We start from the raw sequence: 14,367 nt of genomic DNA, 5'->3' as shown, positions 1-14,367 counted from the left end.
TTTTTTAACCAAATAAAGGTTTCCCTCTTCTTGCCATATTCTTGGCTGTCTGGTGCCACCTTTACTTCGGGGTCCAGGGGTGAGGCCTGTGATGAGGGTGCAGAACATCTGGCCCGTCCTCACTGCCAGCTCACTGCCAGCTCCGTTCCAGGTGCTCCGTGCCCCTCTGGAGACTTACAAAAAAGAGGCACAGTGAAGCCAGAAGCGACATGGGAAGAGTGGCCAGTGTCCCCTTCGCTCTGCCCTTCTAGAACTGGTGTCAGCGCCAGAGGCCTCCAAGCCTTAGCTGAGCACGGCTCTGAAAAAGTCCCAACCCAAGCCGGGACTGTCACCCCCTGAACTGAGCCCAGCCCAGGGCAAGACTCTCTCTCACAGCACCTTCCCTCTCCCCAGCTGCCGCCCCGCACTGAGATGCACGCACAGTATATTCTAAGAGCTAAAAAATAATTACAGCAGCCACTGAGCAAGGGCAAGCCTGTTTTCTCACCTAAACCTATGAGAGAGGTGATGTCAGCTTTTCTACAGAGGAGGGAACTGGGGCTCAAGGAAGGCACAGCAGTTGCCAAGGTTCTCCCAGCTGATTAAGCAGCAAATCTAGGATTTGGACCCCCTCTCTGCCCCAACCCCTGACCCTTCTGCGCCACCCAAGGAATGAATAGGGCTGCTTCGGGAGGAGGGGCTCTCAGAAGGAGAAACCCAATTAGAGGACGTTATTCATAGCCATCAGAGATGATCTGTACTGGCCTTCTTGTACGGATGGGGAAACTGAGGCAGGAAGGGACCTGCCCCAGGCCTTGTAACAGAGTTGGGATGCAGTCCCACAGCCTGACCGCATTCCATTCTCTTTCCGCAAACCCCACACTTATGTCCTAGACTGGACGGGCCTCGGAGATGTGGGATACTCCAAACAACGCTGCCTTGAGGAGAAAAGGACTCAGGACAGCCGAGTCACTTAAACCTAATCTGATATTTCCTCCCAAAGGCAACTCGGAGAGTGAGCTCTTGGCTGGATAACTGAACTCTTCTTTATGACTCACCAGGGGGAGAGGTCCCATAGTTTCCTCCAGTTACCTGTTTAATTTGATCATTCCAAGACTCCACAAACTTCTGTAGGAGGATTCTTTTTGGAGCCTAACCGGAGTCCCTCCTGCTGCATTTAGAGCCCTGTCCTCTGTTCTCAGTGGCGATGGATAGCAACTGGTTTGCTGCCTTCTCCGGGCCACAACCCTTCAAAGCCTGTGATTACCAGCTAAGGGGTGGACCAGAGGCCTCGAACCTACTGGCGGGATGGATGCTATATGGAGGGATGGGGAGGTAGCAGGCACGATGAGGAAAGCCCCCCTGGGGCCACCACAGCCTCCGCTCCTGTCCTGCTGACTCAGGCGGGCTGACAGTAGAACTCCGTGCCCTGCCGGGGCCTGCCGCCTCCTGCCTGCCTGGGCTCCTGGACTTGGGAAACAGAGGCCTGGAGGCAAAGGGAGGTGTCTGAGACAGGAACTGAGTCAGGATCAACAGGCCAGAGCGGGCAGGAGGTGTTAGGCAGCCTGGCTCGCAGATTCAACCCCTAAGCTTCAGCAGGGGAGGGGGAGGAGTGAAGAGGTTTCCTTTCCCTCTTCTCTCTTCTGGCTCTGCTGAAGGCATGGAATCTGTGGTGTGAACCACCACCAGGTCTCTTGGCCTGAGTGACAGGAAGAGAATGCTGACCCCCCACCCCCGACCCCAACGAGACAGAGCAACTCCAAACTTCCTAGGCCTGCCAGGCCCTGCCTTCCAGGTTTCTGGTATTCTGGGATATCCAGCCCCCCACCCCCCACCCCCCGGACTTGGGACAGCCTGGGCTGGATGACTGGTACAAAGGAAGGTTCTTGAAAGCCTAGGGCCTGCTTAGGCCAGAGGAATGTGTGGTGGGGACGGAGGAGGCATTGCTGAGGGAGCCCATCCGACCACTCACCTGACTTCTCTCCCTTAGGGACACTCAGATAAGGCTTGGTTTGGGACCCTTTCTCATTTCACAGAACCCAGCTCCATGTTAGTGTTTTGAGTGTACGCGATTATAAGATTGGTTGGATTTTTTTCACATGACAATAATGGTTACCATTCACTCTACTAAGTGCTTTCCATCAACTCACTTAATCCTCACAACAAGCCCCATTTTACACTTAGGAAGATGGAGGCTTACAGAGGCAAGTCACTTGGTCAAGGCCATGACAGCTTCTAAGAACTGAACCCAGGCAGTCGGATTCCAACGACAGTAGACTCTTCTGTATCTCACAGTAAAATAATTCATATCTATCACTGAAGAAAATAAGAAAATCAAAAGGAAATAAAACTCCGAATACCCTAAAGACACACTCTATGAAACTAGCTATTTTAGCGCATTTCCTTCCCATCATTTTCCGTCTCGGTGCTCCAATCTGAGTCTTAGGGATGGCAAGCCTAAAACCCCTTCTGCTTCCTCGGAAAACCTGTAGCATCGGCCCAGGCATGTTGCTACTTTTTTCAAAGAGGCAGCTCTCATCTTTGGGCCTCAGAGTTCTGGCCTAAGCCTGCCTCCAGGAGGGGAAGGTGGGTATTCGGGCACCAAGAGGAACTGGGGAGGAACAGGCCCATGAAATGGTCCTGGCTCAAAGATTAAGCTGGCTGGATTCCACTGAGGGGAGCCCCACCCCTGAGCCCCATCTGAGCTTTGCCTAGGGGTGGGGCAGGTAAGTAGGAACCCACCCTCACAGGCACAGCCAACACCTTTAGGTGAAACTCCTGGCTGGATGAGAACAGCATCCCAGCAAACAGGGACAGAAGCTTGGCCAGAGAAGTCTCCCATCTCTGAGGGCTCTGCCAGAAGTTGGAGGGAAGACCATAGTCAAAGGGAAGGGACAGGGAAATTTTGAAAGGCACGCTGGGGACTGCTACCGCACAAAAGAAAATGGTATATGTCACCACCACCTTCTTTTTCTCGGTCCTGTCTCTCTCCCCAGGTGCCAGTGCCCCCCCGTCGGGAACCAAATAGGGCTGATCACCCAAGTGGCCTGCTTCCCAGCCTCTGACGAGGGCAGGCTGAGTCAGTCGGGAAAGCTGGGCCCCCACCCTGTGTGAACCCCACTGATCACGATGGCAGGCGGCTTGGAGAGGGTAGGTGACCTGGCGTGGAGAGCCAGAGGGTAGGTCCTCAAACAAGTGGCAACAGGCCACCAACTTGAAAGCGAAAATTGTGCTGCGATGGGGAAGGTGTCCAACAAACCTACTGGGTGACTAATTACAAAGGCTGGGCTGGAGCGTCGGGGGCCGCTCGTTAAACACCTCATTAAGTGGCACCCTGAAAGATGCCACCTGTGCATTCTGGGAGCTCAGCGGGAACCCTGAGGGGGAGTGATGACCAGGGGATAGAACCATCTCAGGCTGACTCCGGGAGAAGCCTGGAGCTCACTTCTAAATACAGCCTGGAGCTCACAAGCCAGAGAGGCCTCCGCGACCAGAGAAGCCAAAGGAAGTAGGACACAGGGGTCTCAGTAGCTGTGTGACCCTGAGCAAATCTCCAACTTCCCTGAGCCTTAGCATTCCCATCTCTAAGGTGGGAGTAATGGTCCCAGTCCGGCCCACCTCACAGAGACATGGTAGGGATTAAGTTCAATCGTGAAGGTGCTTGGGAAACTACAGGCCCACCAACACGTAATTAGCTCACGTACCTGATCGGATTAGGAACCCCATCCTCCTGCACTGGGCTTCGTGGCTCCCAGCCAGGCTGAAGCGGCCTGTTGGTTGAAGCCATCCCCAGTCCCTGGAAGGACACCATGAAGGGAGACCTGATTTGAGAAACTGGGGCAGCAGCTATGTGGGCATCCACGTAAACGGAAGCCCTGAACAAGAGGGGGCAGCCTGGAGCCTGGAAAGGTGTCTGTGCAGGTGGGGCCAACGCCTGCCTGCCTGATTTCTCCCGCTGACAGCCTTGGTGACTCACCCCACATCTTTAGCCTTTTACCTTTAAGGAAGAGCCGGAAAGGGTGCGGGGAGAAGAGAAGCGGGAGGCAGGTCCTGGGCCCCGGCCCCGCCCTCCGCCCCTCCCCACCCTTCTCGGAGGCCAGGCCATCCAGCCAAAAGGCAGGCAGACAGCCGGAGAGGCACAGAATCCGGCATCGGTTTCGAGGCAGTCAGTTAGCCCGCCGCCTGTGTCTGTCACCAGAGCCATGGAGAGAGCCAGTCTGATCCAGAAGGCCAAGTTGGCAGAGCAGGCTGAACGCTATGAGGACATGGCAGGCTTCATGAAGAGCGCCGTGGAAAAGGGTGAGGAGCTATCCTGCGAGGAGCGAAACCTGCTCTCAGTGGCCTACAAGAACGTGGTGGGCGGCCAGAGGGCGGCCTGGAGGGTCCTGTCCAGTATCGAGCAGAAAGGCACCGAGGAGAGCTCGGAAGAGAAGGGCCCGGAGGTGCGCGAGTACCGGGAGAAGGTGGAGACGGAGCTCCGGGGCGTGTGTGACACGGTGCTGGGCCTGCTGGACGCGCACCTCATCAAGGAGGCCGGGGATGCGGAGAGTCGGGTCTTCTACCTGAAAATGAAGGGTGACTACTACCGCTACCTGGCCGAGGTGGCCACTGGTGACGACAAGAAGCGCATCATTGACTCGGCCCGGGCGGCCTACCAGGAGGCCATGGACATCAGCAAGAAGGAGATGCCGCCCACCAACCCCATCCGCCTGGGCCTGGCCCTGAACTTTTCGGTCTTCCACTACGAGATCGCCAACAGCCCCGAGGAGGCCATCTCGCTGGCCAAGACCACCTTCGACGAGGCCATGGCGGACCTGCACACCCTCAGCGAGGACTCCTACAAAGACAGCACCCTCATCATGCAGCTGCTGCGAGACAACCTGACGCTGTGGACGGCCGACAACGCCGGGGAAGAGGGGGGCGAGGCTCCCGAGGAACCCCAGAGCTGAGCCGCGCCCGCCCTCCTCCCTGCCGCGCCCCTGCCCTCTCCAGCGCCCCCGCCAGTGGCAGAGAGGACTAGCACGGGGTGGGAGGCCCGACCCTTCTCCCCGAATGCTCCGCTCCCGGCTCGCAAGAGCTCCTAAGAGAGAGGGACCAGCAGAGCGGAGGCCACATGGAGCCAGCGGGCACCCCCTCTTCCTGCAGCTGTCCGTGCTCCTCACCAGCGGTCAGCCCACCCACTCCTGCTCTCCGCACCCCCTCCTCCACCCCTCCCACTGCCAACCGGGACACCTCTCCCCCCCACACCCTCCCCCTGTTGCCTCTGAATCTTACGAATTGAGGAGTGTCCCACCCTTGCGGCTGAGAGCTGGACTGTGTGGCCGAGGCTGGAGATGAGTGTGTGTATGTGTGTGTGTGAGACAGAGTGAGAGTGAGCGCAAATCCCAGGATGAGAGGGAAAGTATGTCTGCCGGGTGTGACCATGCTTCCTCTCAATAAAGTTCCCCTGTGACACTCCTGTCTCTTCCAGTTATTGGCAGAGGGATGGGACAGGGATTGGTTTATGATTTACAGAGACCTTGACTTTTGCTTCTTGACCTCTCAAGGGGCTGGCTCAGTGACTCCAGGTGAGAGGCGGGGGGAGGGAGGGGGTCCAGTTCTCCATCACGGTGGCCCCCAACAAACCGGTCTGGTCCTGGGAGAGTCAGGCGAGCGCAAAGGCGGCTCCGAGGCTGCTCGGCCCGGCCGCAGGGCTGGAGGCTCCAGGGCTGAGACCTGCGGGGGACAGGAAAGCAGGGAGTCAGGGCCGCTAGGAAAGGCTGTAGTGAGCGGCAGTGCGCATCCCAGATTTGCAAGGGAGGAACAGTCCTATCGGGCGCTCAGATCTGAGAGGAGGGGAGCACAATCTGGGTAAGGGCAAGACGCCATTAAAAAGCCCACATCCGAGGAGAGGGGAACGCCCGCCCCCGTGTTCAGGCCAGCGTCCGACCTGAAACGGTCGGGCGAGGAGGAGCCCGCGAACTGGGTGGGCAGGGCCGCGGGGAGCCGAGAGCCGCCCGGGCCACCCCAGCTCGCCGCCTCCGCTCCCGGATCCTGCACGCCGGGACCTGCGGCCGCCTGCCTCGCTCCAGCCTTCGCAGCCCCGGGCTGGAGGCGGGCCCAGGCCGATGCCGCCCAATCGCGGCGGAGACCGGCTCCGGGTACCGCCCCTGGGGCCCGACTGGCCAATGGGGTAGAGAGCGGCGAAAGGCGCGCGGGGCGTCTTCCCGCCACCCGCCCGGTCCCGCCGGCGTCGCAACGCGCAGCGGGACGGAGGGGGCCCCAGCCACCAGCCAGGGGCGGCGCTTTCCCGGTTTCACTCAGACAAGTTGCCACCCGCCCGGCCCGAGAGCTCCGCATCCTCAGAGCAGCGGGACGGGGAGGGGCCGTGCGGAAAAAGCAGTCCCCGCCCTTTGAGTCATCTGCTCTACCTGCGGCGGTGCCCGGGCCTGGCCGGGCAGGGTGGGCGGCCCTGCCACCAAGGCGTCCCCACTACACTCCAGCATCCAGGCAGCCCTGAACTGACGGCTTGGATTGTGTCCCTGACTGGCTGTGCGACCTTGAAAAAGCCATTATACTTCCCTGGGTCTCAGTTTCCCCTTCAGGATCAAAGGGCTTGGACAGAAGTCTAACTAAAACTGTGATGTCAAAACTGCAAGGGTTTGAATCCCAGCCCTCCTCGGCCAGGGCTCTGAACTTTGTTTACGTTCATGCCCTCATTTGTAAAGTGGGGATTAAAATATAGTATGTTCCTTTTTAAATTCTTTTTAAATGTTTATTTTTGAGAGAGAGGGAGACAGCACGAATGGGGAAAGGGCAGGGAGAGAGAGGGAGACACAGAATCCGAAGCAGGCTCCAGGCTCTGAGCTGTCAGCACAGAGCCTGATGCGGGGCTCGAACTCCCGAACCGTGAGATCATGACCTGAGCAGAAAGTGGACGCTTAACGGATTGAGCCACGTACCCCTAAAAAATAGTACCTTCCTCTTAAGAGTTGCTATGAGGCTTGAGAAAATACGGGCACACATTGTAGCCCATAGTGCATGCTTAATACACGTTAGCTATTAATCCTTCCAGCATCCATAGTCGAGGAGTTATCCATTTCCGTGCCAATAATCAATCCCCGTCTGGAGGAGCACCTTTATTGCCAACGCTGACCTGCATACTCAGCTGAGCTAGTGTCCTGACCTCAAGTGGTCACTCCTCCCTCTGGCAAAATGGGATCTCCGTCCAGCCTCATCAGACTCCCCGGAGTCCAAGTTTGGTCATCCCCGTGGGACTTGAAATTGAAGGCTCTTATCAGAGATACTAATTCTACAGGGGAATCTGGCAGGACCACTCCCGCTGCCATCTAAATCCCCTGTATTCTCCTCCTTTCCTGGAAGGGCGTCAGGTTTCAAGGCTCCAAAGCAGGCAGAAATCCGGGCTAGGGCAAGTGACTCTCTCTCAGCTCTGGAAGTGACCCAGTTTCTCTTACCAGGCAGGTCTGGTGACTTTCTCTTAATGGGGTAGGTCCTGGGAATGGAACTCCTTTCTTCTTTTTTCTCAGCCTCGGACTTTTGCCTATCCTCTCTACGCCCCTCATCGCTGCCCTGTATGGGGAAAGAAACGAGCCATCCTAAGGTAGTGTCGGTGCTGACAGATTTCAAAAGCAGATGCTGGGGGTTGGAATATCACCACATCAGACGGCGAGGTGTGAGCTAGCTTAGAGGCACCAGCTTCTGACCATGAAAGCCTCAGACCTTTTTGTTGATGACCTAATCTCTCTAAAGCATTCTTCCGGTTACCCAGGGTGGGGTCTTAGCGTCTCTTGCCATCTCTTACTGGCCAAAATTTGACAATTAAAACTTTTCAGTCCTTGGGCGCCTGGGTGGCTCAGTCAGTTAAGCGTCCGACGTTGGTTCAGGTCATGATCTTGCAGTTTCGTGGGCTGGGGCCCCACATCGGGCTCTGTGCTGACAGCTAGCTCAGAGCCTGAAGCCTGCTTTGGATTCTGTGTGCGTCTCTCTCTCTCTGACCCTCCCCTGCTCACGCTGTCTCAATCTCTCTCTCTCAGAAATAAATAAAACATTTAAAAATAAAAAAAAATTTTTTTTCAGTCCTACTGCTACTGGCTACGGAATTTCTTGTGGGGGTGATGCAATGTTCCAGATTCAAATAGTTGATATTTGCACAAGTTTGTGAATAGACTAAAGACCACTGAACCGTACACTTGAGAAGGATGAGCTTTGCGGCTCACGTGACTTTTCTCTTGGTTCCACTGTCCTCTCCACAGGTTTTCCAAATTTCAAAGCCCATCTTCAGGTCAAAACATGATTAGCCACCTCCCTTTAACACATATGCAGAGTTTGGGATAGACCATCCTACCAACTCCTTTAAATTACAGGGGTGCTTTGATTCAGTTATGATTTCATATCTACTTGCCTCTTCCTCTGGGTTTGCAGCTATGTCCTGAGTTTATTTCTTACCTCCTCAGAGAGCTTCCTAAAAATGGTAATTTGTCTCATTGTTTTTCCTTTCTTCCTACAGTGTCTCCAGCAAGGGTTTTGTACAGGAAGGTGCTCAGCTTTGCTAATTTTCTTTTAATTTGTAAAGAATTGTTTGGGGCGCCTGGGTGGCTCAGTCGGTTGAGCATCTGACTTTGGCTCAGGTCATGATCTCACGGTCTGTGGGTTCCAGCCCCGCATCAGGCTCTGTGCTGACAGCTCAGAGCCTGCAGCCTGATTTGGATTCTGTGTCTCCCTCTCTCTCTGACCCTCCCCTGCTCATGCTGTCTCTCTCTCTCTCTCTCAGAAATAAGTAAAATACTAAAAAATATATTTAAAAAGAATTCTTTAAAAATATTTATTTCTGAGAGACAGAGAGAAAGAGAGAGAGCAGGGGAGGGACAGAGAGAGAGGGAGACAGGATATGAACCAGGCTCTGTACTCTCAGCACAGAGCCCGATGTGGGGCTCGAACTCATGAACTGTGAGGTCATGACCCTAAGCTGAAGTCCATGCTTAACTGACTGAGCCACCCAGGTGCCCCTTGGAACTTAGTTTTAAACCCATCCTTCCAAATGCCTGGAAACCGGGTTTAGTGCCAGGTCCTCTATTGTAGAAATTGGAAATAAAGCTGGTTCTGGGATGAGGCAGGGCTGTCTAGACAGAGATTGGGCTCACAAAGATTGAAGTAACCCCAGCCCTATCCCTCCTGTACTGCCAGATTTTCCCTTCCCAGAAAATGAAGGCTAAGGGCTTGCAAAGGTCTTCCTCTCCCAAGAATTTGAGTGTTATGGGGAAGAGCTACAACCTAAAATTTTCTAAAGAAGGTATCTTCTCACATATGTACTTGCTGCAGAGAGCAAAACGCAAAATGGCTCTGCAGATCCACAGGAATAGGAGATAAAGGTGCCTTTGGAGTCAGGTGCCTTCTCAGAACTAACCAGGCGTCCGAGGGAGGCCAACTCACTGGGGTCAGGCAGGCCACTATGGCTCCTTCCAGAAAGGCAAGATACCTCTACACACACACACACACACACACACACACGCACGCACATCCAATGTCCAAATGTCCACTGCCTTTCTGGGAAAACCTAATCTCAGATGCTTGCACCCAGATTGCACATCTGACTAACAGTGTCTCCCCCACTTCTTCCTAGAGAACAGAGCACAGTAACAATAGCAGCTGGCATGACTGCCATGTGCCAGCCACTTTCATACCTTGATCCTCACAGAAGTACATATCATCTTTGTTTTGTGTATGAAGAGACTGAGGCTCAGAGCAGCTAAATCACCTAACAACCAAGGTTATACAATTACTTATATGTCTGGGGAATGCAACGCGTCTAACTCCAAGGCCCACAGTTTTTAAACTACAGCAGCGGTTTCCAAATTGTGTTCGGAGGGTTCCCCATAAACTGCCACAGGGCGGGAGCCCAGCAGTCTGGGTTTCCCCTGTTTCCACACATGTTGCCTAAAATAGCCACACACAGGTCTGTTTTGTATATCGGAGTTTCGTGAGTTAAAAATAAGTTTGAAAAAAACCACATTCTGCTATGCTCTCCTGCTCGTATCTTGGACTTTCTAAGAATCAAGGAAGACTTCCTAATCTACCACCAGCCCAGGGCCCGGCCGAAAGGAATTGTCTTAAATGAGAAAAGACTGTGTAGAGGGCCAATTTACTGGCACGTTCACAAAGTTAAGGTTTCCTCACCCTGGTTACATCCTTTGTTCCTATTCAGTTCTTCACCCTGTTCACAGGGCCTCCCTTACACCCCATCCCTGCTGTGGGGGAGGTGGAGGGAGGGAGGCAGGTCTCTGCAGGGTAGGTGCCCTTTCTCTCAGGAACCCGCCCCACCTACCCACTGAGTCAGGAGCCAGGAATGTCTGTGGGGGTAGCAGACAGGTATGTCCCCCTGGGGGTGTCAGAGGCTGATTCATCTCTCATCTCCACCCAGTCTTCTTCTTCCTGCTCTCTGGGAAATTTAACTCATTATTTGTCTAGAGATAAAAGAGGAAATCCCAGACTCTGAAAAGCATGCAGTCTTCAGTCTGTGTCTAAGGACAATATTTAATACATCAGATTATGGTATTCAAGAAGTGTTTGTTAGAAGAGAAGGAAGACATATTCTCCCCCTTCCCCCCCCCCCCAATAAAGTGAACTTGAAATGTCCTTGTCTGACTGTAGAGTGGCCTGATGTTTAGGTCAGAATAGGCTAGTGTCCACTGGTATGACTCAAGAGTTGGGAGAAATCTTACCCATGTTCCAGGATTTCTCCTTTGCTGTTATTATCAGTCCGTGAGGAGTGTGAAGGCTTCAGGACTCCTGTCCAGGGAGAGGTGGTAATCCAGTGAGAAGGGGAACACCAGGGAACGTTTCTTGATGTTGGATTTGCAAGCAAATATTCACACACGTGTGGGCGTGCATACACACACCCTCCAATGTCTAAATGTCTGGTGAATTTTGGAAAAAACCTGATTTCAGATTCTTTTTTTTTTTAATGTTTTATTTATTTATTTCTGAGAGAGAGAGACAACGTGAGCAGGGAAGGATCAGAAGAAAGGGAGGTACAGAATCCGAAACAAGATCCAGGCTCTGAGCTAGCTGTCAGCACAGAGCCCGATGTGGGGCTGAAACTCACGAAACGTGAGATCATGACCTGAGCCGGATGCTTAACCGACTGAGCTACCCAGGCGCCCCACCTGATTTCAGATTCTTGCAGAAGGCTGTCGATTCATTTATTTGGGATGGCTTTGAAGGAGCCTCTCATTTTCAACTGCTTCAAGGTTTTGGATGGGGGGAAAAAATTAAAACTTCGCGATGTAGTCTAGTCCGGAGCATTTTTACCGATATTCACATTTTCTCACCTCATTTGGGCTCCAAATCTGCAGCCCATCCCCTCATAGCTCCTCAGTCTCAGGCCACCTGGACGTCTGGGGCTGTCTGAAGTTGGCTCCTTGGCTGGAAATGGACACAATGAGTTGACACAATGGGTTGGAAATGAGGTATATGGCTTTCCCCTACTCTCAGCAGGCCTGATGTCATCGAAGTGTGCACTAACCAGGGACTCTACCTTCTAAAGGCTAGGTGAGGGCTTAACAGCCAGGGACCGAGAAGGGAGAAGGGAAAGGATGGGGTGCCTGGGTGGCTTAGTCGGTTAAGCGTCCGACTTTCGCTTAGGTCATGATCTCGCGGTTCGTGGGTTCGAGCCCCGCGTCGGGCTCTGTGCTGACTGCCAGCTCAGAGCCTGGAGCCTGTTTCAGTCTGTGACTCCCTCTCTCTCTGACCCTCCCCTGCTCACGCTGTCTCTCTCTCTCTCCTAGAAATAAATAAAACATTAAAAAATTTAAAAAAAAAAAGAGAAGGGAGAGGAGGTGGGGGGCGGGGAAGGTGTACACAGCTTGCTAGAGAATTTCCCTCCAGGATTCTGGGGTAGTTGGGCACCCCTATTGCTTTCAAAACCAGGTGGACTTTTGCAGTGCTGGGAGGGGTCTGCCACCCCCCCACCCCCCCAGGAGCCCTGGGAAAGGAGAGAAAATCCTTAAGACAGAACTTCCCACAGACTCTAATGGGATCAGGCTTTATTCTCCGCCAACTGTGAGTGAGCATTCTGCTAATTCAGAAACAGCTGAGAGCAGACTGGCTGTGCTTCAGCTCTCTGGGTTTTAGGGCGTCACGCTCACTCCTAAGCCTCTTTGTCTGGGCTGGAAGCCTTTCCAATGAGCTGTGGCCTCTGCTGAGTTCCAAACGGTATCTTCCAATTTTGGGGGGAGTCCCCAATTCAAAGCCAGGAAATGCATATATACTAATGTCCATGATTAGCAGAGATGACCAGGAGGGTCCCTTCGAAGGCGCTCGGAGATGGGCTCCTCCCTCCAGAAGGTGTTCAAGATTGCCAAGTGAGGTCTGGAAGTGAGAAGAGCACTTTCAGGCAGTGTCTGTGAGACGCTAAGTGCCACTTTCCTGGAAGGCATTTTGGCAATATGAATCCAGAACCTGGGAAATATCAGCTGTTTCATTTCTAGGAGTTCATCAGAAGTGAAAAATCAGAGGCTCGGACAAAGATTTGAGTACGAACATATAATCACGGCACTATTTACGAAAGCAAACAATCAGTAATGACTTAGGCTCACCATGGGAGTCTGGACAGGTAAATAATGCGATAGCCTTACCGTAGACTATTATGTAGATATTAAAAAGGTCTTTGTATTTTAACTGGATGAAAGAAGTGTTGACTAAAAAAACGCAGGTTACAAAGCAAGTATAATATATTCCGCTCATACAAATGCTCTAGCTATCCCTCTCCACGTACAGAAAAGACCGAGAAACACAAAATATATTTAAACGTTTGGATATAAAATTAATTACAGATTACAAATGTTTTATTATTTATGTTATGGGATTATGGATGACTTGACTTTTCATTTTCCAACCCCTCCCACCACGGCAGGGAAACAGAAAACCATTTTGCCATCAGAAGGTGAACAGAGGTACCTTTCCTGGAGGGGAAAACACCTCCTTGCTGTCACAACAAGACCTGAAAATTCCGTTTTGGATGACTTCCATCTTTCTCCACTCCATGACTGCAGAGAATAAATGCTCAGAGTGCTTGGATGTGAGGCCATAAAGTTCAAATGACACCTTCCTTGCAGCTGGTTTGCTTTGGCCAAGAGCCAGGGTGATGGGGCAAGCATCAGAGCCCCTGACCACAGCTACCAGTCCTATGTTCAAATCCAGCATCCACCCTCACACCCTATCTGATGAGCGATTTGTCCAGTGACCTGGGCGTCAAGATTCCTGGATTCCAGGCCCCACAGGTGACTCACAGCCATCCCTAGGCTGGGCCTCCTGGCCTCAGTTTCCCTGGCTTGCTGTTGATACTCCCCACCTACTGTAGGGTGTTAATAGGGGTGCGGTGCTTTGAACTTCTCAGATGAAAGAGGCTGGGGACGCAGCACCTAGTAATTATCCCCTATGTGGCCAGGCGTGGGAGCAGAGGTTGGCTGCTTTCGTACTCTTCCAGCTAGAGAAGCCTCCTCACAGCCCCTCACTCTTCTGCCTTCTGCTCTGACTCCTCAAGTTGGGAAGTAAAGCTCCATCACCCCCATCTCAATGCCACTTCGGAACAGATTCTCCTAAGCTGAATTCTCCGACTGTCCAAACCACCAGTGACTTGTCTTCCCCTTGATTTATGACTCAATAATAGTCTACAAGGTGTTTAAATATATCCCCCTGATTGGCCACAGATCCTGTGAGAGAAGCGCCATGGCTTTTCTCCATTAAGAATTCACAATGAATTCGGAGGAACTTAACGGAGGACCGTGAGGGAGAAGAAGGGGGGAAATAGTGGGGGAGAGGGAGGGAGGCAAACCATGAGAGACTCTTGAATTCTGAGAACAAACTGAGGACTGATGGGTGTGGGGGGAGGGGAAGGAGGAGATGGGCATGGAGGAGGGCACTTGTGGGGATGCGCACTGGGTGTTATATGGAAACCAACTTGACAATAAACTTAAAAAAAAAAAAAAAAAAAAAAAAAAAAAAAAAAAAAAAAAAAAAGAATTCACAGTGAAGAAGTCAGCAAAGGAGCGCCTGGGTGGCTAGGTAGGTCAAGTATCTGACTCTAGATTTCAGCTCAGGTCATGAGCTCCTCCCGGTTCAGGAGTCTGAGCCGCACAGCGGCCTCTGTGCTGGCAGCGTGGAACCTGCTTGGGATTCGCTCTCTCTCTCTCTCTCTCTCTCTCTCTCTGGCCCTCCCCAGCTCACTCTATTTCTCTTTCAAAGTAAACAAATAAACCTAAAAAAAAAGAGAATAGTCAGCAAAGCGGACAAGACAGCCAGACTGACCAAAGTTCAAACTCCTCTGTTTCCTCATCATAAAATGGGCTTCCTAATACTCTGTCTTGTCCAGATCTCCGGGCGCTGCTGTGA

The 14,367-nt window shown here is 52.7% G+C and overlaps 1 protein-coding gene across 1 annotated transcript; it reads left to right on the top strand.

The window, feature by feature from the left end:
* Positions 1-4,041: 4,041 nt before the first annotated feature.
* On the top strand, positions 4,042-5,433 carry SFN (stratifin). Its single transcript, XM_039232395.1, has one exon. It carries the CDS (start codon positions 4,182-4,184, stop codon positions 4,926-4,928), a length of 747 nt encoding a protein of 248 aa, XP_039088326.1. The 5' UTR covers positions 4,042-4,181; the 3' UTR covers positions 4,929-5,433.
* Positions 5,434-14,367: the final 8,934 nt, after the last annotated feature.

The sequence above is a fragment of the Hyaena hyaena genome, unplaced genomic scaffold, assembly GCF_003009895.1.
Source record: "Hyaena hyaena isolate Hyena2069 unplaced genomic scaffold, ASM300989v1 scaffold_3, whole genome shotgun sequence".
NCBI classification, from domain to species: Eukaryota; Metazoa; Chordata; class Mammalia; order Carnivora; family Hyaenidae; genus Hyaena; species Hyaena hyaena.
Note: the sequence above shows the minus strand (reverse complement) of the source record. Positions and strands in the feature narration are given on the sequence as shown.